The sequence below is a fragment of the Hydra vulgaris genome, chromosome 01, assembly GCF_038396675.1.
Source record: "Hydra vulgaris chromosome 01, alternate assembly HydraT2T_AEP".
Classification (NCBI taxonomy): Eukaryota; Metazoa; Cnidaria; class Hydrozoa; order Anthoathecata; family Hydridae; genus Hydra; species Hydra vulgaris.
The window spans coordinates 41,244,420-41,269,590 of record NC_088920.1 but is presented as its reverse complement, the minus strand read 5'-3'; the positions used below and the strand labels follow the sequence as shown (position 1 = coordinate 41,269,590).

General features: G+C 25.8%; 1 protein-coding gene across 1 annotated transcript in view; it reads left to right on the top strand.

The window, feature by feature from the left end:
* Positions 1-815: 815 nt before the first annotated feature.
* The window catches only part of LOC100215309 (probable ATP-dependent RNA helicase DDX6), a 29,786-nt gene continuing 5,430 nt past the window's right edge, over positions 816-25,171 (top strand). Inside the window, exons 1-10 of the mRNA XM_065788176.1 lie at positions 816-1,120; positions 6,501-6,576; positions 12,637-12,871; positions 19,611-19,754; positions 20,562-20,656; positions 22,699-22,821; positions 23,085-23,153; positions 24,395-24,454; positions 24,643-24,823; positions 24,937-25,056. Of these exons, the coding sequence (XP_065644248.1) occupies positions 1,080-1,120; positions 6,501-6,576; positions 12,637-12,871; positions 19,611-19,754; positions 20,562-20,656; positions 22,699-22,821; positions 23,085-23,153; positions 24,395-24,454; positions 24,643-24,823; positions 24,937-25,056 (1,144 nt within the window). The 5' untranslated portion in view covers positions 816-1,079. The remainder of the gene's footprint in view (positions 1,121-6,500; positions 6,577-12,636; positions 12,872-19,610; positions 19,755-20,561; positions 20,657-22,698; positions 22,822-23,084; positions 23,154-24,394; positions 24,455-24,642; positions 24,824-24,936; positions 25,057-25,171) is intronic.

Here is a 25,171-nt window from a genome sequence, read left to right as displayed (position 1 = left end):
TTAAGCATTTAAAGATATACGTGAAATTTTTCAAATATTATTATTATATATTATAAATTATATTATTTTTATTCAAATACTATTATTTTTCAAATGATTTTCAATACTAAATTTTTTTTTAGCTTGGTTTCAGTATTTAATAAATATTTAAATTTTTTAAAGTTTGTAGGGGAAAATAAATATCAGTTTTATTAATATTTATCGAGGTAGTATAGTTTTTTTATTATTTATTTTTTATATTATAGCGTCACGTTTATTTTAGTTTATTTAATTTGTTTATGGAAATAGTTTTTTTTAACTTACTATTTCTTATTATTTTTGTCACTTTTTAATTTTTTTTTATTTCTAGAGAAGAATTTCTTTTTCAAATATGCAAAAAAACAAAACAAAAAAACAACAACAAACAAACAAAAAAAAAACGTTTTACAGTATAAAGCATTTATATCTCGTATATCTTTTTTCATAATCTCCGCTTTTATTTTTTAAAAATATGTTGCAAAGTTTTTGTTTATTTTTTGAACATATTATAAACGCAATATTCATCCGATAGTAATATTTTTTTTTTAGTTATTATTTAGTCAGTTCTTGCTTTAAAACCATTTGTTTTAATCGAACTGGGAAATGATCACTAATATCAATTTTAAAAATACCCCAATTTTTTTTTTTAACTACACGTACAAATAAAACAAATCAGTTGGCAAGAATTTTTATTGACTGGTTGTTGATATTTTGTTTATTTTTTTGTTAGACAAATAAAAATGACGTTCAGCTAATCTTGTTAGAGATAATAGTGCGCATGCGTCAAATAAGTATTTAAATAAGCCAAATATTTACTGATATAGACGGCGTACTTTCGCAGTGGAACATTATAATGTATGCTTGACTATGGCTGGTTTATAAACTTTTAAATCGTTTATTATCTCTCAAATAGTAATTTTAATACAGCTGATTCTATTATAAATTAATAATATTTTTATCTTTTTGTTTAAGAAGTTTAATATTTCACAATCAATATAATACAATTTCGCAAAAAGGATACAGAGTACTTAATTAGTTATCTTCCTTGATAATTTTGCTAAATGGCTGCAACAGTAACTCGTAATGGTTTAGATGCCAGCAAGTGAGCAGTATTTGATTATTTTTTGAATACTAAAGTTGTCCGTTTGTAACATTTTTTTGACTAGTCTACTAACTGTTTATTTACTGCAAGCCAACAGTTCAATAGATAGACTAAGTATATTTATGCATTTAAAATAAAGCTTGCCAAAGTTTAAAAACAGTGTAAATTGAGGGTATTTCAGAAATACAATTTTTAGATTTTTTTTGTCTTTGTTCAAAGTTTTTATTTGTCTATGCTTAAAACTCCTGCTTTAACGCAACTGTTTTTAAAATTAGGCCTAGGTAAAAAATGTTAATAGTTGTGTGATTTTAAAGTTCTCTTACAACTAAAAATAACAATATCATGACAATAAACATTTTAAATGGTTGATAAATACATTGGCTTTAAAGCCTAAAAACAATTCAAAAATTTTACTGTAAAATGCATTGACTCGTCAATGTCAAATTTGCTATTAATGTTTTAAAAAATGGTTAAGAAACTTTAGTAAATTTTATACATTTGTGCTCTCGTTCTTGGAGGTTTAATGTAAACTTTAATCTTAGACTTTTTTACATCGTTTAAAAGTTGACTTAAATAATAAAAGCTTATCTATTGTTTGTGATAGGACCTAATATTGATATTTTTATGTTTTTTGTTTTAAAAGTAGTTTTTAACAATCAATAAAAAAAAAGTACACATGCTTTTTGTAATTAATTTTTTTAAATAAAAAATATAATATTATTTTATGCCAATTTACTGCAGATTTACCACTCTAATAATACCTAATCTAAAGCATTGATATTTTTTATCATTTGAAAAAGACATGTATAAGCCATCAAACAAACGAGTATCCATCCTACGCTGAAGCACAACTCTTATATTAAGTTATTTTTAGTATTTTCAAGTTTTTACACTAATTTGCCTACCACTATGGTTTTATAATTAATTAAAATAAAGAATTTTATGCTGATTAAGAATTGTATAAAAACATAAACCTGAAAATTTAAGTAAAGTACTCTAATTTGATAGTAAAATTTAAAAAGTTATGCAAAAATTGTCAATATTTGCCATTTTTTCAAAAAGTATTTTACCACTGTTTTGGTTTAGAAATCAATCTTTCAGAAAATCTTTTAATTTATTTACACAATCAGTTTTTATTGTTGTCAAAAAAGTAATTTTAAGTTCAATTGAATGTTTTTATGAGTATATATTTTATTAAATAAAGTGCTTTTAAGATATTGTTTCCAAGATGTACATTCTTTGACTGACAATTAGGGATCAGTACAATTAAATGTACATAATTCGATTGAAAAATAGGGATTTGTGCAATTAAATGTACTTATATAAACTGAAAAATAAGGAGTTGAAGTATGCAAATTGACTGACAATAGTGATAGGTCAAAAAAAAAGTTATTTATTATAAATTACAGTTATAAAAACTTATTGTTTTTTTAACTATAATTTATAATGCGATTAAACTCTTAATTAAGCTTTCATTTTAAATAATAGTAAAATTAAATGAAAATATTTAAAATAATAAAAAAAAAAAAAATTTTTAAAACGTAATAATCATGCCAAAAAACTGGAATTAAAATGTAAGAGAAGAACAACAGAAAAAAATTATTAACTTTTGAATGAATTAATAACCTTGTCATGCAGTAAATATGCTATGTGATGAATCTTTTTAGTCTATTTAAAAAAAATATATAAATATATTTATTGAATGTTATAGTTATGTTTCTCTCGCGAGTATCCGCGATAAAGTGTAAGTTCTTCATGGAAGAAGCTATAAGGAAATAAATTTGTTTTTTTTCTTTATATTAGCATATAAAGCATACAAATAAAAGTTAGCGAATTGAAGTTGGCGTTAAAGCCGTCTTCATTACATTAATGACTATTTTAATTAATTATTTATATCTTTATTTAAAAAAATGTAAATTACTAGGACAAGGTATATTATATAAATATTTTCAAATTTGTCTTCTAAAAAAAGGTCCTCCAAATGATAGGATATTTAGACTTTTTCCGGATGCGTCACTGATAGGCTGGTTTAGTGCCAAGTCATGTGGTAACATCAGTTTTTACTAATAGAGCAGAATAAATGTTGTTACTTTTATTGTTAATGCAAATACATTAAAAAGTTAATTTTTAATTAAATAGTTTTCACGTTTTTTGCTTTAATAACAACAACAAAACCATTATAATGTAATTTTACTAAATTCATAATTAAATTATTTAATTTTTATTAGGTTAATAATTTAATTTACAAGTTAAATAAAAGTAATTTGATGCTAATTTTATTGGCACAAATGCAACAAAAAAATATTTTTATTTAGTTGAGTCACCCTTCAGGCAATTTAAAATATTATTTATGTCACTACATGAGTCTTTGTTTTATACAGACACTAAATAGAAAGTTTTTATATTATTACTGCTATTTTAAGAATGTTTACCAAGTTCACAATCAATACACAGAAACATGAATAGAATATCATAACTTTAGAGAATTTTAAGTAGCTATTTATTTAAATTATCTATTAAGATTTCTTTGATTTAATGTTTGTTATATTTCACACATCTTTAGTAATTTTTTGTAAAATAAAATATATGAAATTAATTTGCATATTGTGTTAACTATAGAGTTAAACTGGCAGTTAAAGATGTTTTTTTTTTCAATTCTAATAACAAAATAAATTTAAGGATTAAATTTAATGGAAAAAAAAGGATTAAGTCAAGAACTATTAAATCTATTTACCTCTACTTAACCCTCTGTCGGGCGCAACTGATCTAACAAGCACATGCTTCATTCATTTGTTATTTTCTCCATGCCATAGCACATTTAAATTTAGAATTGTCTTGTAGTTTCCTGTCTTTATAAGACTTACAAAACCCTCTTAATAAGTTACTCTTCAGATAAGGGAAAGAGTATTAATCAACCGGTGTGTTCTGATAGGCTCATTGTGCTAGATTAAGTCATTTTATTTAAGTTGGTATTTTTTAAATTTTTTTTAGAATTGTTTTTTTTTCTTTTTGCTCATTTTAGACTAAACTTGGTATTTTATAAATCTTCAAATATCCTAACATGTGCATAGCGCCTAATTATGTCATGATTAATTTTTATATGAAAAATTTAATGGTGTCTCAATTTGATGAACTAAGGAAGTTACTTGAGGAAGAAGTTAAAGAAGAACCAGCACAAATTGAGGGCTTTGCAGAAGAAAGTGATATTGACTCTGAAGATGTCGGGCAATGCATTCTTAATTCAGAAACTGAGCAATCTGAAAATGAATTAGAAAATGACAAAGAAGGAGACTTATGTGCAAAGATTAAAAAACAGAAGGCTAAATAAACCACTAAAAAAATGTTGAAAATTTTACTATTGATGAAATGCTTCTGACATTTTGAGGTAGATGCCAGTTTCGAGGTAGATGTCAGTTTCGAGGTAGATGTCAGTTTCAAGGTAGATGCCAGTTTCAAGGTAGATGCCAGTTTCAAGGTAGATGCCAGTTTCAAGGTAGATGCCAGTTTCGGCAATACATACCCTCAAAACCAAACAAATATGGTATAAAAGTTTATAGTCTAATTGATCCTTAAATGTTTTACACTGTTAAATTGGAAATTTATACTGGGCATCAACTGCAAGGCTCTTTCTATTTTAGCAACAAACCAAGTGATGTGGTGATGAGAGTGGTTGAACCATTATTTGGATTGGGTCAGAATATAACAGCGGATAATTGGTTTACTAGCTTCTATCTTATTGATAAAGTAAAAGCTAAGAAGCTTTTCTATGTTAGCACTATCAGAAAAAACATAAAACAGCTGCCGATTGCATTTATAAATGTATATTTATAAATGCAATTGCCAGCTGTTTTATTATAAATTATAAATAAGCATATTTGGTTTTAATAATGATAAAGTTTTGGTCTCTTTCGTCCTGCGCTGAACTGGTACTCATAAGTGTGTCACAAGTACTTTAGAATTAGGTGTAAGAAGGCTATCTCAATCCGAATGTCAAAAATGCCACCAATCTCTTTGCATCAGGTTTTAGTCTGTCAACCATGCTTTTCTTTATGTGAATGCATCACTTTAAGTAAACATTAAATATCTAATTTGGATTAAATATGATTTATGTAACATTAATGTGACTTACAAATAAAATATTTTAAAAAGTGTTGAGGTTTAGTATTAATAATATATATGGTTGTATTGAAACTAGGTTGTTTTTTGTTTTATTACTTAAATTGTAATATTGCTCAGTATTTGATCAAAAGAATGACTTTTTTTTCATAAAAGATTTAAAATTATATTTATAAACATCTTTATAAAGATTGGTAATTACTTTTGTACAATTTATATTAATATCAGTTGTTAAAAACAGCAACTTTTAACTGTGTCTAATACGCACATTGCATTCAATTTCATGTGTTTCAATATTGTGCCTGACAGAGGGTTAAGTTAACAGTTTAATAACAGAATCAATAGAGAGATTTATTCTTCAAAACAAGATCAAAAGAACTTTAAAAAAAATATAAATGAACAAGTAGCTTTTTTATTTTCTAAGTCAAAATAATTTTTTCCTTGGATGGAAGTAGCATCTAGCATTGTGCTGCTAAATCATATTTCACAACATTGATTTAAAAAAATGATTTAAATGTTCACAATGTGGAAAAATGTTTTTATTGTTAAAAATTTTGTTTGTTTAATAGTTTAATTCTGATTTAATAAATAATTTATTGCTTTATTTTTTCAAATGTAATTTCTTTCAACACAGCAAATAATGTAAGAAACATATACATATGAAAAGGCTATAAAAAAAAATCTTTTTTTTTTTCTTTGTCTGAGAAGTATTTGAATAAAGTCAGAATTTCAAAAATTCTAAATTTGCAGTTGCATACATATACTTTGCAGTAGCATACATATACCATCTTGATTGTATTTTTCCCATACACAATAAGCTTTAATCACAGATTTTAAAGAGTTTTAAAAAAATGAAAAGTTTCAATTCTTAAAAAAGTACTTTTCTTTAAATTAATAGACTGTCCTATCAAACTGAAACCAATAGTCAACATATTCCCTGTGCCTATGGCTGAATAAATCACGTTTATTCAGCCATAAGCACTATGTTTGCACTAAGTGTGTCTAAATCTGAATTATTCGGTTTATAAATGCATACTTGATATAAATATAAAAAAAATTCAGTTAGCATAAAATAATTTAAAAAAAATTTATGAAAAGAAAAAATTCCTGGTTTAAAGTGGTTTTAAATAACAATTCTAATTATTTTCGTTGATTATTTTAAGGATTTTATCCTTGTTTTTGTCAGTAATAAAACATGAGTCCTTTTAGGTTTTTTATTTTATGAGTATATCTAAGTAGAAGTATATGTAGTTTTTTTTTATAGGACAGATGATGTAAAAGCTGCTGATTGGAAGTCAAATTTAAAAATCCCTCCAAAAGATCAAAGGATCAAAACAGCTGTAAGTAAATTATTGAAATTTTAATTGTGTTTATCATTGTGCCTAAACATTTTTTTTTGAAAAAACTTTATTATAAATTAGTTTATACATTATTCTAACCAAAATGTAGTAAAAATGAAGTATATTCACATTATAAAAAATTTAGCATAATTTTTTTAAGTATGTATAATACTTTCTAATATTGTCTTGAATTTGACAATCACAGTGAATAAGTCAGTTATGCACAAACTCTAACAATTTTATTTCACAGAGTTATGTTATCAAAATTGGTACAATGTTTTGCAGTAATTCATAAATTCTTTAGAAATTAATTTAGATCCAATAACTTTGTTAATTACATCATGTGAATTATGTTGATGCATATCATAAGTTACTTTTAAAGCAATGTTTCTAAAACTTTTAATTTCTGTAAATTAATCAGAAGTGTTCTGATTGATTAACAGAAATTTATTTAACTTATTTTTTGGGTCACATGATTTGTTTCAATATTTTTTGTCAGTTAAAACAAATCGTGTAGAGTTTTACTACTTTTATCCTCTTAAGATGCACAGAGCTCAAATGTTTAAAGATTATAATTTGACAGGCTGAAATAAAAAAAATTGCATTATATAAAACCTTTTTTCGACAATCAAACTTTTAATAAATTTTTGTCTTATTTTTATATGCTTAACACTTGATTTATATGCATTACATATGGCTCACTTTTAAAATACACGATATTTCTTTATACAATATTTAAAAAAAAAGTATTTTTCATCCTTGTAGTTGTGTTGGCAACTAAATTACTGCTGTGTTTTTTTTACTATTTACATTGTTTAAAAGTTTCATACAAACCAACAACTATTTAATCAATTAAACTTTTCCCATAGAGTGATATGCTTCTCTATAGCAGTGAGATTATCCCATTTTCACTGCCAGTTCTCTTGTCGTTTGATGTAAATTTTTATGCAAAAGTTAGTTCAATCATTCTTCATCAAGTTCAGTTGGGTGGCCAGAAGGAGATGCGTTTTTAAGGTCAAAATTTCCATTTTTGAAATTAGCATACCAGTCACAAGCGATTCTTTCTATGCTATGGCACGCTCTCCATACGCAGCACAAATGTCGCAAGCAGCTTTTGAGTCTTGATTAATAACACAATAGAGGTGTTAAAAATGCGTATTTTTCTCAACCTAACATTCCATTCTGATGATCTAAAAAAAAAAAATAAACAGACTAACTTGAAAAAAATAAGATAGATATAATTTAAAAATAAGATAAATATAATTTAAAAATAAACTAAAAAATTAAATAAAATTAAATTAAAAATAAAATTAAAATAAAATTAAAATAAAATAAAATTAAAATAAAAATTAAATAAAAAATAAAATTAAAATAAATAAATAAAAATAAACTAAAAAATAAGATTAATATAATTTAAAAATACAATAGAGAAATGGCGAGAACTTAGTTGCCAACCTGATATATGGTAGTTTTCTTAGTATAATATCATCTTTTATAAAATATTATGATAAAAATGTTTTCAATTTTAGTAAATATGAATCAAGCTATGTTTATTTAGATTTAGCACGTAATCGTTAATGATAATTTAATACATTGTTTGAAAGATGTAATACAATATAAACTTTTAGTGTAAATCTATTTAGTTGTATCAATTTTAATAACACTATAGCTTTTTGGTTAATGGCACAAAAAATTTATAGCATCAATTATATTATTTTTTTAAATAAGTTTTAATTGCAGGCATAACCTGAAAAAGAGCTAAGTCTAACATTCTGCCAAACCGAAAAAGAAAAATGTAATAAAGTCTTAAAGATAAAAAATATATGACGTAATAAAAGGAGAGAATTTAATAAAGTGTTCAAGGTTTCATGTTTTAAAATGATATTCGTACAAAATAACCAGTTTTTTTAAAAAAAACATCTTTAGATCAGACGAATATTACTTTTAATTATTTTTCTGTCAGGTTGGGCAAAGCTAGTTTTAAAATTAAATATTATCATGTCAAAACATAATAGTTGTGATAATCTTATAAAAGAGCTTTTGTAATTTTGTTGGAGTAAATTTATTTTTTTTGCCAAAAATTTTGTAATCTTGTAAATTTAAGTTAATTCAATTCTTGGTGTATTTTTATCAAAAAGTATTTTATAAAAAAAGTATTTAGAAAGTATGTTGAAGTCCTGTGTGTTTTATATGTATTTTTATAAAAAAGAAAGTGTATTGTGATTTATTGTCTATTTTTATATTTTAGATAATATATAGGTAAGTCATTATGTTTTGCTTCGATGCTGTTCCGTTCAAGTTAATATGGATCCATCCATTGTTAAAATAGAACCATATGAATGGCTCTCCGTGTTTCTTTTCAACCACAGTAGTTAATACATTCTTTTGTTAATTTTTGCCTAGTTTTTTCTGAAGCAGAGAGTTAAAATTTTGAATATTAGGTAAGGAGAGAACAAATAGAAAAGATTATCAATTTAAATGCTTCAGTGTTTGTTATTGTTTCGTTCCAGAATATAATCTGTAAATTTAAGTTAGTTTGCTCCTTGCAGGCTTGGACAAGAATGACATGTCAGTAACAGACCAAGCTTATATATTTTTTTCATTAAAATTTGACCGCGCCTGTTTTGATGTTTTAACAATTTAAATACTATAAGAAAATCGTTATGTTATGAATAACTTTTAATCATAGATCTTTTCTTAAATTTTTATTTTACGCAAAGGATTTAAATAAAATAAAAAATTTATTATAATTGTTTAAAATAAATGCATTTTGTAAATTAAATGTTATATTTGAAATTTTTAGTAAGCATCTATTTTTTATGATAAATTTAAATGTTTGAAACTATTTTTCCATGTCTTTCTTAAAATGTTTAAAAGATTATTTTTTAAGTTACTTTAAATTATGAATAAGTTAAATTAAATCTTCCATTGCGTTAAATTAAATCTTCCATTAAATCTTCCAGTAATGATTAATTGCTTTATTTTTTTTGTTTTGTTTCTATTTTTACAAAGAATTGTTTAAATACTCTCTTTTTTAAACTTGAGTTACTAATCATCAGAGCATGAAATGATTAAAAATTACTATTTTAAAATGACTACGTTTTTTTTTAATATTTTTTTTCTTTTTAATAATTTAATTTTACTTTTCAATAATTTAAATAAAATTTGTTCATTTATTAATCAATCATTAGAAGTAATTTGTTAAAGCATTTTGTTAACTTTATAATAGAATGTTTCAAAGGATAAGTTTTATAGTAATTTATTTCAAAAGTAATTAAAAACATAGCAGAAATTTTTTTATTTATTTTAGTTTGAGTTTTTTGAGTTTTATTTTAAAGCTTATATAAATTTTTTTCCATAAGAAATAGTTTTCATTTTTCTTTAGTTTTTTTCCAAGTTTAAGTTTAGCATATAGCACTTTTTTTAGCACATTTCTGAAATGTTAAATCATCTAAACAGTAGTGGTCAAGTTGTCAACAAAAAAATTATTTGCGTGGTCAGCAATAGCATTCGATCGCATACCATTCCTGTTCAAGCCTGCGCTATATGATAATTATATATTTACTTATATTATTTTCTGTATTCACTTAAAGCTCTTAAATAAAATTTAAAGCTAACAAAAAACATTTTAGTTCAGCTAGTGATTCTTGACTAATTTCAGATGGAATTGAGATTAAGGGCAACAGTCTAGTCAGTTACTAAGCCGCTGTCTAAATCAAACTCTATTTGTTTTTGTTTATTTAATTTCATTCTTTTTTTTTAATTTTAATATACCATTTCATTAATTTAGTGTACTTAGTCATTTCTTAAAATTTTTTTTTAAAAGATCAACTCCCTCCTTGTCTGCTGCTTTTAATAAAGGGGGTATGGGGTGCGTTAGAACAAAATTTTATCTTTTATAAATTAATTTGTAATTGCTATTTATTTAATATAATATCTCTTATATTTATATATAATCTCATAATAATTGTTTTTACTTAATTTATCATTTAAAAAAGTAAATATAAAAATGCAAATATTACAATATTTAAACACTGCGAACAGTTAAAACACTTTAATCAGTTATAAACTAATTAAATATTATTTAATGCTGGAAATAAAACATGTTTTTATTTTCAAAGAGTTTTAATTATTTAAAAACTTATTTAACTAAATTTTGTTATTGTAAAAACAACAATAAAGTAATACTAAAAAGTTTTTTGTCTAAATGCTTGTGTATACAGTGTGTATATATAATAATAATTATATATACATATTATTATATATTATTAATATAAACAACTTTGCCATGATGTTTTATTGCTGTTTTAAACAGTTTATAACTTTGAAAACATAAAATGCGTTTAAAAAAAAACAAAATAGTTTAAAGGAATTATTCAAATTAATAAATTAGAATTAATGAAAGCATTATCGTTATACAACTTTAAACTTGATATTTGTGTGAAAACATGGTCTATCTATAGACCAAATGAGTAAGATCAAATTAAACAAAAAGGTGAACAAGTAAACTCAAAAAAGTGTGAAACTTATTAGATATTGCATTTTTTCTAATTAATTGTTTTTTGATCTAGATATATTAAAAAGGGTAAAAATATTTTTTATTCAATGGGTTTTTAAGTTGATGTTTTTATTCAATTTTTTTGTTCTAATTGTTTTGCTATAAAATAAAGAGAAAAAATTTGGTTCAATTAATCAATTTATATTTCCATAAGTCTAAGTAAATGCTTAAATTTTTATTTATAGATATAATATTTATATATATATATATATATATATATATATATATATATATATATATATATATATATATATATATATATATATATAAAATAATAAAAATATATAAATATTTTGAAAAGTAAAATTAGAATTATTTAATTTTTTAAATTTAAAAAATAATTTAGTTTTTATTTCACTCTATATTCTGTTTCAATTTCAATAGAATGTTTTTACTGTTTAAACTGTTTTCAAGAAGAAGAAAAAAAATAATGATGCAGTTTAAAGAAATATTTAACTATTAATAAAAATGTTTATGACTTAAGAAAAACTTTCTCATTTGTACTATCTTCTGAATATCATTTTGTTGCTGTAGCAAAAAATCTATGCATGGTTTTCAAGAATGATTCTTGCAATGTCAATGGGTATTACTTTCCATTCAATTAAATTTAAAATTATTGTAAGCAAGCGTTAAAAACTTGCAAAAATCTTTCAAGTTTTTCAAAATTTCAAATTCAAAATTATTTGAATAATTATTATGAGAATTTTAGAAGAATAAAATTATCTTGTTCAAATAGGTTTCTTTTTTAAATGAATTCCTAAAAGCAATTTGCATATTTATAGAAAATGTTTATATCTTGATATTGCTACAAATAAAGTGAAAATATAAAAAAATAGTATCGCGTTTTTCTATTTGAAATTCAAGATTAAAATAATTTTTAGTTAGAAGCTTATATTATGTGTTAGCATAAAAGATATAAATAGAAACATTACTATGGCTAACTTTTGCAAGTAAATGTCTTTAAGCAAATTAAGTAAATTTAATAGTTGAGTAACTTAACTGTAGTAACTAAACTGGTTGTTTTGATTTAGTTTATAGGAAAATTTATTTATGTATTTTATCCATTAATTTTGAAATGATTCTAAATTCACATTAATTTTAACTTTCCAATATTATTGGCTTCTACATAAGGTTCCCATTCTCCTCTTTTTTGCGTAGGAGAGCGCGGCGCTAAACTAATTAAAATTGAAGTTTTTACAGCGTTCTCCTATGGAAAAAAGAGGAGAATAAGAACCCTACTTCTACACAGAGATTTAAAGTAATTAAAGTTCAAAAGCGCTTTATGTTAAATGAAAATCTCTTCGCAAGAGAGCAAATGATCATACTTTGATTTAAATGTTAAATTTAGCGTGACATTTATGGATGACCTCTAATAAAAACCTCAGACAAATACATTTTATACTTTTATGAGCGGCCATAAAAAAAAAAAAAAGTTAAAAAAGAAAAAGTTTTGCATAAAATGTCATTGTGATTTAAAATTTTCTTTCTATTATTCTTTTTAGGATGTTACTGCTACAAAAGGGAATGAATTTGAAGACTACTGTTTAAAGCGTGAGCTTCTTATGGGTATTTTTGAAAAAGGATTTGAGAAACCTTCTCCAATTCAGGAACAGAGTATACCTATTGCATTAGCTGGAAGAGATATAATGGCTAGAGCTAAAAATGGAACAGGAAAAACTGGTGCATATTTAATACCATTGTTAGAAAGAGTTGATTCAACTAAAGATTATATTCAAGGTTTGTTATCTTTTAAGATTGTTTATGTTCAAAAAAGCTATAACAAGCCTTGTTATTAACTCAAAAGCTCTGCTCAATGTGTGAACACATTATTTTACATATAGTTTATTATTTAAATATTGTCTACATTAATATTTACTACACACATAATCAGACCTCAGATTTATGATCGGCATTTAGTAATACTAACTTTAAAGTGTCTAAGGTTAGTGATTTTTTATATGTTATCATGATACCTTGTTGTATGCTAAAAGTTTTGTGCTGACCTGATGCATATCAGAAATAGTTTAAGGTTGAGCTAATTTATTGTTGACTTTTTTTTTAAAAAGGGCTGCATAATAGTTAAATTTTCAATAATCTTTGTGTTTAATTTGTAAAACCTTTATTGTTGTTTGATTTCCAAACATAAGTGCTTTAAATACTTTTTTAAAAATAAAGCAGTGTGGTTGACCAAGTCTCATTAAAGATCAAAGCTCAAATTATGTGATCACAAATTGCAATATCTGGAAATATTTCTTGTCATTAAATTCTCAGTTTTTTAAAAACTGTCAACACTGCACAGTGGGATGGTCACATACAAAAGGGTGACCAAAACTATTTTTTCAATTTTTTTAAAATTTTGATAAAATGTATCTTGCTAAGTATGTATATTCAAAATTTCACATAATTTTAATCTAAATTTTCCTAGAAACTTAACTTTGTATCATTAGCGCTAATAAGATTTTCCCCAGGGGAGGGTTTTTGGGATCAACACCAAATCGAGATTTTCCTTTATTATTATTTTTTATTCTAATCATCATCAATCTCTACATCTATATTAAAGTTTTCATTAAATTGATCAATATCGTTGTCATCATCTGATGTGTCATCATTATTTTTGCCATTGCTTGTATTAACATCTACTTCTTCTAGTACTAAAAGGTGTGTAACATCTTTTGGAAGAGTATAACTTTTATTTTTAGATCTTGTACTTAAAGATAATGTACTTATAATTGGACCTGATGAGTTCATCGCATGTGTAAATATATTAAATAAATTTTCTTCTCTTGAGCACTTGCGAGCATGTTGTAGCCGATCTTTTTTAGTGTTTTTATTGCAAAACTCTAGTGCTTCTTTGCCCAAAACTCCTACGGGAACAGGAGAATTTAAATTAATTTTTCCTCCATGTGTCAATATTTTATGGACTGTTGCAGGAATTTTGAACCAGCTTCCATAAGTTTTTAAAAAAGTTGAATATGTTTCCTCGTAATAGTTGCTGGATTTTTTAGGATGAACAGTATGTTTACTATTAATGGTTATTAAAATAGTTCGAAACCTTATAATGAGTTCCTCCTTGATACCCAGGATTTCACCTAAAATTTTAGGATTTTTGAAGTAAGTATTCAAAAAAATCGAACCCAGTAGTGTAAAGGTGACAGGCCGTGAATGAGCATCTTTTTTTGCATTGAATTTTTTTTTCTTCTGCAAACGTTTCCTGTCGTACTGTTACCAGGTCTCTCTGCTCTTGGCTTGTCAACTCTCAATCCCAAATAGCCTTAACATTAAAAAGTGTATTCGTTTTTTTTGCAATACAATTGGCGATATGTAGTAAGTATTCAAAAAAATCGAACCCAGTAGTGTAAAGGTGACAGGCCGTGAATGAGCATCTTTTTTTGCATTGAATTTTTTTAGGTTTTTTGTATCACTCATCTCATTAGGTGTTGCTCCACAAATGGGACAACATTGCATAGATGACGTGTCTGTGATAAATGCCATAACTTTGCCATCTATCATACTCAAGATAAATGAAAAATCCACACACAAAGTTTGCTATTCGGAAAATCACTTCTAATAGGGTTAAAAAGTGATATTTCTATATCTTGTTTGATTTAAGGATAGTCTCATTTTTTTCTTTTGTAAACTCCATGTAGATAGGTTGACAGAATCTTATACTTTGAGGTGTATGATTTAGCCACATTAAATTTTCTGTGTTATTGTATAATGTTAGCTGCAATTGCGTTGTCGCTACTGTTATTAAATCTGAATCACTATCATTGGCGCAATCCATTCTCCAATTATATTTAGCGTTTCCAGAAGTTTTATCTAGTCCTCAAAGAACTCAATAATATTACAACCTTTATTGTTCTCTTCCAAATGCTTCAAAATAGTTGCTTGATTCAAATCAACTAATCTTTTGGCTGTGTTCATCATGAGAGCCTTTAATTCTACTTTGATAAACTTTTTTGTTGTAGTTATTAAATCTTTTGGTGGACAGCGTGTCTTTGTTTTTTAATAGTCCTATAGCTTGGAAATCTACCAGGTGCTATCATGTGTGTATCATGATATGAACTTTTTGTGTAATTACAGGTTGATGAAATATCTAAACGTTTTATCATCTGACAACATGTTATTGTTATTTAGTCTGTGTAATATTTGAATTGCTTCAGTTTGATGTTCTATAACATTTTTAAAAAGCTCAACCATGATATGGTTTTGATTACTATATGCTATATTTTTGCTGCAAGTAAAACTTGTTCGATTGAATCTGTTTTTTTGATGAACGTCACGCTTTTCTTTTATTTGATAAATTTTTTTCGATTGGAAAAGCTGGACTGTCTATCCATTTTTTATACTGGCTTTCAAGTCTAGCATTAAGTTTATGTACTTTTTCCCACTTTTCTATATATCTAATATACAAAACTCTCAATAAATTTAAAAGTTTTAAGGTATTACATTCACGAATACTTACTACTGAAAAAGTATACTCAAAAGCCTTTTGAGAATTTTTTGTGACAGTATTAGAGTGACTAAAGTGCTTGATGATTTCCCTCCTGGATAAATTTAAATATATTTCATTGCATCTAGTAGTATTTGCTTTGGATTCCATTTTTTAAATTATTTTTTTATGACAGAAATGTGTAGTTTTCTTTCAGTAACAACAGCAAAGAATTAAGCTGTTTTTATCCTTATTAAATCAAAGTCTTATTTTTACAAAAGGTTACTTAAATTGATATTGGATAATGATCCACAAATGACCCTCAAAAATTGTAATTTAAAAACCACTTAATTATAAATTAAGAGTTATTATAATTCCTCATGGATGACTGTTTTGACAAAAAAAAATTCACTTACTAGCTAAACTATCTAACTAAATATCTCGTTATTTTTTTAAAATGTCTAATTTTCACATTTTTATCTGTCTTTGTCTTTTGAACCCACTATTATAAAAAATTGTAAAAAAATATATAAAATTCCAATTTTGGCCATGCTACGTCCCACTGCACTTTTTAGATGAAATGGTCCATTTATCATTTTGGAAAAATTAATGAAAAAAAAAAATTTACCACTGAAAAAATAACAACAGTCAAAACATACATATTTTTAATTATTGTTTTTTTTAACACCAGCTAATTTGAGGATTATAAATAAAATTAAAAATTACAAAATAATAATAATTACTAAAGGCCCACAAAATTTGCACTGTAATTTAAAAATCAACCAATAAAAAATTATGCTTAAGTTATTTGTGCATTGTATGAAACATTAAAATTGATTTTTAATTTAGGGGAAAAGTTAAAGGAATTATTTATTTAAAAATTTAAATGTTTTAAATTAGAAACTAATTAATTGATAATAAAAATAATTAAAATATATATTTTTTAAATTTTAAAGTTTTTTAAAGTTTTTTGTATGGTTTTAAAATAGATATAAAAGTTTCAATTGGCTCACTTTTAAACTCTGTCTTAAATTTGTGTATACATATATACAAAAGAGTTATGAGCATTTAAGTAAATAAGAAATTTAATTAAATAAGAAAATAAATAAGAAATAAGATTTAAATAAGATATAAAAGTGTTTTATATCTTAATTCACGATTTCTTTCATTTAAAATATTTGATCAGCCCTAAGTTCCTTTAGACTGTTGTGATTAGCAGGTTTTTTTTTAATAATTTTATTGGAATTTCACATGCTTTAATTTTCTAGTTTTATCTAATGATTTATAAAATGAATTTAAATATTTAAGTTTAAATCATAGTTCCTGATAATAATAAAAATAATAGTAATATTATGGTTTTATAATTAGATTTTATATCATAATTCAAGATGAATATAAATATTTTTTTATTAAATAACAGCCATTGAGTTTAGTGATAAAAACAGAGTTTTAAAAAGCTAAAAATTTAAAGATTGGAAACATTTTCCAATATTGCAATTCACTTAATTCGAGCCCTGAAGATATATTTTTTAGTTATTTAGAGACTAGAAGCATTTTCAGATTTTCAATCACTTAATTCGAGTCCTGAAAATTTTTTAATTATTTTTAACTAATTTGATTTTTATTTTAAATTATTTATATCAATTTTAAAAGGTTTATTGACAAAATTTGTTTTAAAAAGTTTTTAAATAACTGTTAAATCTTTGACTTCTTTTAAATATAAAGGTGAACGTTTGTTTATAAAACAATCAAGAAATTTGCAATAAATAAATTTTTTCATTGTAAAACTGATAAGTTTAAGCTAAGTTTTCTATTAACGCATAACTTTTAAATAGTGCTTGTTTAAGCTTTGGTATATTGGTGTTTAAGTGGTTGCTAGGCATTGGTGGGTTGGTGGGTTTAAAAAAAAAACTTTTATTGAAAAAAGTCTTTATTGAATAATTTTTAGATTAATAATTTTAGAATAAACATTAGGGTGATGGCTTTTATACAACCTCGTTTCCCCGTTACATAATTTGATGAGCTTTCATTGAAGATTAAATAAAATATTAGATTCAAGGCGATTTGATAAAAAGACCTCACACAAAATAATTTTAGGAATTTTATTTATTAGCTTTTTGGCCAAATTTTTGAAGTCACTGTAAGCAGATACAAAATACACTTTAAAGCAGAACACAAGCTGTTGAGTCACATGCACACAACATTATATAGGATCATCAAATGCACAAGGAAATCAAATACTTGCGATGTCATTTGAGAGGATGAATCTCAGTGGGAGGTTGTCCTTGTTGCGGCAGGAGTAGTGCAATTCTTGCATAACTTTGATGGTACGCTCGCAACACTGGTTGCTTCAGGCAATGTTGATTGGAGAGTCATCTGTTTTCCAGTGGGTTTTCAAGCAATTGAGAGCTTTTGGGTAGTCATTCAGAGCTTCAGATAGTCTAAATCTTTATCGTGGAACAATTGACTGCTGAACCAATGAGTAAGAAATGAATGAACAGATTTTACACAACCTGATCCGGGTTTCTGGCATCAGAATAAATGCAAAAAGGGCTAGAATGGCATGAGAGTACTAGCATGCATTGCTGATGTTTGCAATCTGTTGGAAATTCACGAAGAGGATCTCATTCCTCTCAGTTAAGTGACGGAAGACACAAGTGAGGTGGTAGAGAAACTTCATGTCATCTCTCCAGCTGCCTGTTTCCTTAATCTCAGTTTTACTGTTGCTGAAGGCTGCTTTCAATTTCAAATCATAATTGCTCATCAAATCCTGTATAAAGAAATACTCAATGTTTGGTGATTTAGTCGACCCATAGAGCTCATCGTCCATGACAACGGGAAGAACATGGTCTAGCACATGATGCTGGCAACTGATGAGCTTGGGTTTGGGGTGACCTTTCTCTTCGAACATTAAGTGGTGTTTGTTGTGTTGGCAACAATCATCACAACTGATCCCCACAGGTTGAACTCCTCTAACACATCCTGGAATCCTTCTGCGATTGTTTGAGCTTTCCCATCTTTAAATTTTAGCGCAGTCAACTTCATTTTTTTCAACTTCATTTTTGAGGACGACGGCCTGATATTCAAAGCCCTCGATGAGTTTGCCGTCAAAGTGTATGCTTCACTTCTCCAGATGAAGCGTGCTCACCAAGTGTTTCTTCACCTGAGCAGCTCTTGTGTAGTATGTCTTCTATACATAGCCTTGTGGGTTGCTGATTGACATGGGGTTGGGATTTCAATGTCCTCACCAGAAATCTGGCGGCACACCACTGCTGCTCCGTAGGACGACAGCTTTGAGCAATGTAACAAGACGTCTTGCGATACCTGTTGGGTTATGCTTCCTTTTGCTCATTGGTGCTGCATTGTCATCCTCCCAAGGACTGTCTGTACTGTTCTCAGATGAATCTGATACTTTTGGAACAATCAGGTAGCGCTAAGCTAGTAAGTGTGGATGCAATCGCTTTTATTGCCCTCTTTCGCTTGGATGGTATTGGTACTTGCAGGTTAGCCAGTCCAATAACCAACGTGACCTTTGTTCTCAATTTGCAGTTTGTCGAGGTTCTCATCCTCTTTGCACAACCATTCGCCTTTCATCTTGGTCATGTCAATCAGTTCATTCAATGAATCAAAGTTTTGTTTTTTTTCTGCAGCACTTGTAGTCTTTCAGACGTTTTGCTAGTTTTGCACAAATGGCTTAATCAGATACATGCGGGAAGTTCAACATTTTGCTTCATAGGTCTTTAAGCTCTACAGCAATTATACCGATCCTCTCTCCTTTCTTTGGCAGTAGATTCAAGAAATTTAAAGCGTCCAATGAAGTGGTTTTTTAGGGGCATGCGACAGCAAATGCTGTCGCATGCCCCTGAAAAACCACGTCATAAGAAAAAAAATCAAAAATTCTTCACCCTAATAGACATACTAGATTAACTATTTTTTGTTGTTGTTGTTTGCTTTAAGTATTAAGTTATATAATAAATGAAAATGTATTGATACATGAAGTTTTAAATTTGATAGTCAGTAAAACCAGTTAACTTTTTGTTTTAGCATTGGTTCTTGTTCCTACTCGAGAGCTTGCACTGCAAACTTCACAAATATGCAAAGATCTCAGCAATCATCTTGGTACAAAAGTCATGGTAACGTTGGGTGGGACTAGTTTAAAAGATGACATAATGAGACTTTATCAGACAGGTAAAATATGTTTAATTAAAAAATATGTTTATTTTTTTGTTTTCATTAAAAATTTAAATTATAAGTTTTTATAAAATTGCCATCTGGTGATTTTTTTTATTTTTATGTAGTATTTTTATGTACCTAATTTATGAAAAAGTTTATAAATTTAAAATCATTTTCACATAAAGCTAATTAAAGTGTTACCAAAAATCATTTGTGGTTTTAATAAATTCTTAGCAAACAAATCATTTGTTTACATTTTTAATATAGCAATTTAAATGTAGTGTAGTTAACAACTATATCCTCATTTACCCTCCAGTAAGAGTGCAGTAATACAACATCCTTGTTTGTCAAGGTTTGTATTTTGGAGTTAATGAGTTGAGAGAGGGTTTTAACAACAGTAAAGTAGCCTCCTTGACTGTAGTGAATAAAGTTAAATTAAATCCTTTTTTATCTTTCATTTTAAAGAAACATGATTTACTTTTCTAGCTTTTCCAAACATCTCCAGAGTTGTTATTGATTGGTAAACTGATTATTGATATCTGATGACAAATTCTTTTACATTCTATTGATTGCTGGCAATTACATTTATCCTAATATAGATTTTTTTGTTGGGAATTAATTGTTTTTGATTATAAAAAAATTTCATAATAGACTTTTTCCAGAAATAATTTTGAAGTAATGACTTTTTATCTTATTTAATTATTCAAATTAGCAAAATAATTAATTTATCCTATCTAATTTTCTACTTTAACCTTTGTGTTTAGTAGTTAAATATGTGTTTTGCCAATCTTTCTGTTATTAGAAAGTGTTTTGATTTTATAGTACATGTTGTTGTTGCTACTCCTGGAAGAATTCTTGATTTGATGAAAAAAGGTGTTGCTGATATGTCCAAGTGTCAAATACTTGTAATGGATGAGGTAAAAATATTTTAGGTAAAAATTTAATTAGACCTAAACTTAATGTTAATTTATTCACAAGCAGTGAAATAAAAAGTTATTTTTAACTTTTTTTTTTACAAGTTTACTTTATATTTTTTGCATTTTAGCAAATTCTAGCACATTTAAATAAGTTAAATTAATGTTTATATCAATTAAGTTACAGTTAAATTTATATATTATATTTATGTAAATAAAGTGGCAGTCATAAAAAAATTGATATTGAAAGGAAAAAAAAAAATTACCATATTTAAGTGTTCATGTAGTTTCTTGGAAAGAATTAAGTTGATAAAAAAAAAGCATTTGGTTGATCCGTAATCAGGGGAAAATCAGCAAAATTGACCACATTTCAAAATGCTCAAGGTCAATTTGTCTTAATCTCTTTTCAAAAAAATTTTTTGGACATTCTACATTACATCTAGATACTCAAATTCATGTATCCATTGATACATCCATAAAGTACATCTAGATACTCCGTCAGATTTTACCTAAATCAGAGTAATAAAAAAGTTATTGACTTTTTTGAATAACTCATTGATTTTCAATAGTTTTTTGAAATGTATAGGTCTATATAGTATTTTAGAGTGATTCATAAAAATTCTGACAGTTAAATGGAGTTCATATATGTTGCAAACATATCCTGAAAGTTTGTAAAGAAATATACTATCCAATATCAAGTTATCGCATTTTAAGTTTTCATGAAAAACTCGAAATGCAAAACTGAGAAAAACACAAGGAAGTTTAAAAAATATCTCAACAAATCTTTAAATCCTAATAATTTCTTATTTTTACTTTAATTTCTTTAAAAGTCTTTCTTTTTTTTTAAATGTCATTGTAGCCCTTCAGCTTTGCTCTGGATTTCCTTTTTTACATTGTCATTAGCTTTTTTGGTCATGTGTTTTACATTTGAAACTAATCCTAAATCTTTTGAAATACCAAAGATTCCATTTCTGCTATTGTTAAAATGTATTACAGCTGAATAACTTTTTATTGTTTCACTTCCAACAAAATGATTTTGCAACACAAAATAATATGCCTCATTTGCATTTTGGGTTTTGTCGTGTGTACACTTTTCCAATAGTTCATCTGCCAAAATTGGAACGATGAGGTTTTATCCACAAAGGAATTAAATTTAGTGACTTATGTCTTACTTTTTGAACATTTTGAGTAGTAACTAAGAGTGTTGCTAGGTAAATTTCAGAAAATGGATAGTCGAAAAAGTTAAAAGAACTGACTAAAAAAGATTGGCACGTGGTTTAGTTTTTTTGTGAATACAAGTGGTATACAGTATGTTTTAATAAAAAAAAGTCATTTTTTAAAATTAAAACAGAATCCTGTATTTTTTTTGATTTTTCAAAAAATTATTTTTTTCATTTTATGACTGCTATTTAAATAATCATATGATCATTATTAGTATCCAGGGGTATTCTAGACCGTTTTCGACAGCCAAACTTATTTGGGCGCTGTCCATATTCAGAAATTGAGTTTTTTATATATATATAAGACTAATATAGTTTTTTTAGCCAAAAAATGCCTACATACGGCAAATTTCGTTACAGCGCACCAAAATTAATTTCCTAGAATAGTCCCTGATTATCTATATTTAAAAAAATAAAATTTTTAAATTTTGTTTTAAACCTACTAAAATTATATACCTTAAAGTTTGTTTGATTTTTTTTATTCAAGAAAGAAAGTAGTATTTCTCATTATTGAGATGTAAACTCTGGATTACTTGTATTTTTAAATCTATTTTTGCTAGATACTAGAAATATCCTTTAAAAAAAATTTTTATGTAGATGTTAATTTTATTATATTTAAAAGATACACAATTTGGAAAAGTTTCAAAACATTGATTTTAAAGAGCTTTCTAATAAACTAATCTCAAATGAACTGAAACATAAATGTGTTTTCAGCTATTGTGTCTGTCACAGTGGCCACATGGTGTTTTAGTGTGTTTCTAGTAGTGGCCACACTTTTTAGTTATAACTATGATAACTTGAAATAAAGAGTTCTTATTTACTTAGGCTGATAAGTTGTTATCAATGGATTTTAAAAAGTTGCTTGATTCATTGATACAAATGCTTCCAGAAAATCGCCAAGTACTTTTGTATTCTGCTACATTTCCATATTCAGTCAAAGAATTCAAGGTACTTAATTGATAGTTGAGTTTTGAAAAAATGTCTATAAAATTGTGTGTTTTAGTGAATCAACTGAGGGTTTGTGTTGGGGCAGCTATTTTTTTTTTTTTTTTTTTGTTATTAATCTTTGTTTTTTTATTTTTCAAAAAAAAATCAAAGTACACAAAATAAATTTAGAAATAGCGTCCTTAGATACATATTATCCTCTGGTGTGTGTGTGTGTGTGTTTATACACACATATTTTGTATTTTTAAATTTTAATGTTTTTTTAGGATAAATACTTGTCAAAACCTTATGAAATAAATTTAATGGATGAGCTAACTTTAAAAGGAATCACTCAAGTAAAAATTTTCTATTTCGTTTTTATTTTTATCTAAAAAATATCATTTTAATGCATTAGATTTAACAGATTATTTTTAAAAGTTTTTAAATTATAGGTAAATAAAAGTGCTTTATCTTAGGTTTTTATAAAAGTGCTTCATAGATTTAAAAAAAAGTTTAATTCTTATATATGTAGAGATGTTTAGGTTTAATTATTATATATGTAGAGATGTTTAAGTACCTCTGATCTATGTATATAATCAAATCTATGTTTGTAAAATTCCCTTGAATTCCATGTCTTAAACCAAGCATAAGATGCAATAGATGCATAATACCATGTAACTATGTTAATAGGAATTCGGTCTTAAGCTTTAAATCGCATGTTGAATGTTAGATTTACCTCTCTGAGTTGTACCACATAGTAAACTATTGAATATCTATTAAAGACCTTGTAAATATTAAAAGAGATGACTTGTATGAATAGATATATATCTTATATAAATACTTATATAAGTATTTAGAAAGACCTGAGCTTTATTATGTTGAATTTCTCAAAGAGACTTAGGTACAAAGTTTTGAACAATTATTCTCTATGTGAAACTTTACTTTCGCCAAATAAAATTTTTCCAAAACATTTTTTAGTAATTTCTTAAATATTTTAGCCATTAAAAACTAATTTATTGAATCTAATTTTATTCTAATTATTGAGGAAATAGATTTAAAAGGTAAGTATTATTTTTACTTCCAATTGTTTTAAAAGTTTTTCTTTTTTTCCCCTAAAAGTTTTTTTTTAAAGTTTAAAAATTTGTTAAATATATTTTTAATCTTTTTTGTTATTGCTATTTCTATTATAATTATTGTTATCATTGGTAATATTTTTATTAATTTTATTATTGTTTTTTTTTAATTTTCTTGCTTTCTACTTAAATAATTGTTATGGCATTGTTAGTTGTTACATTTTATCAGTTTTTAACTGTTTGTAACTTAGTCTAACTTTGTATATATAGCTATTGTTTTTTTAAAAGCAAGTAACTTGAAATTTTTATTGTTTTTAATACCATTGTTACATAATGGTTTTTAGAGTTGTTATTGTTTATTATTAACATCATTATTATTAGGTGTTTACACATCATTAGTGATTATACTATACTATTTGTAAACATCCTTGAATTGTAAAATAACATAATTCAGAATTTATATTGATTGATTTATTAATAATTTGAAAAAATCCTTTGTAATCTTTTTGTATATTGCTTTTTAGTATTATGCATTTGTTGAGGAAAAGCAAAAGGTTCATTGTCTAAACACACTATTTTCTAAAGTATGTATACATTAGAACTATAGCAAGATTATTTTTATTACATGATTGTTATCGCATTTCATTAAAATATTAAGATTTGTGTGCTGTGTTTTTAAGAGTTTTTATGTTAAGATTGTTACTAATTTAAAACTTATTTAAAAATATTACAAGTAAATAATAGTTTTAAATTTTTAAAAAACCTTTTTTAGCTTCAAGTAAATCAGTCTATAATCTTTTGTAACTCTGTCCAAAGAGTTGAATTATTGGCGCGTAAAATCACACAGCTTGGATATTCATGTTTTTATATACACTCTAGAATGCAACAGTCACACAGGAATAGAGTTTTTCACGATTTTCGCTCTGGTCAGTGTAGAAATCTAGTTTGTTCAGGTAAATAATAGATTTATTTTAATTTTTTGTTCAAATATTTTAAATGGCATTTTGATTTTAGATTTCAAAAGATAATCAAAATTATTTACACATTTTAATATTAATTTTTTTAGATTTATTCACAAGAGGAATTGATATCCAAGCCGTTAATGTAGTTATAAATTTTGATTTTCCAAAAAATTCAGAAACGTATCTCCACCGAATTGGGCGATCAGGGCGCTTTGGTCATTTAGGTAATTTTTAACTTTAATTAGATAAAGTGTACTCCCTTGTTATTTTTAGGTGAGCCGTATTTATAGCCTATAATAAAATATGATAAGATAAAGAATTAGATATCTTTACATATAT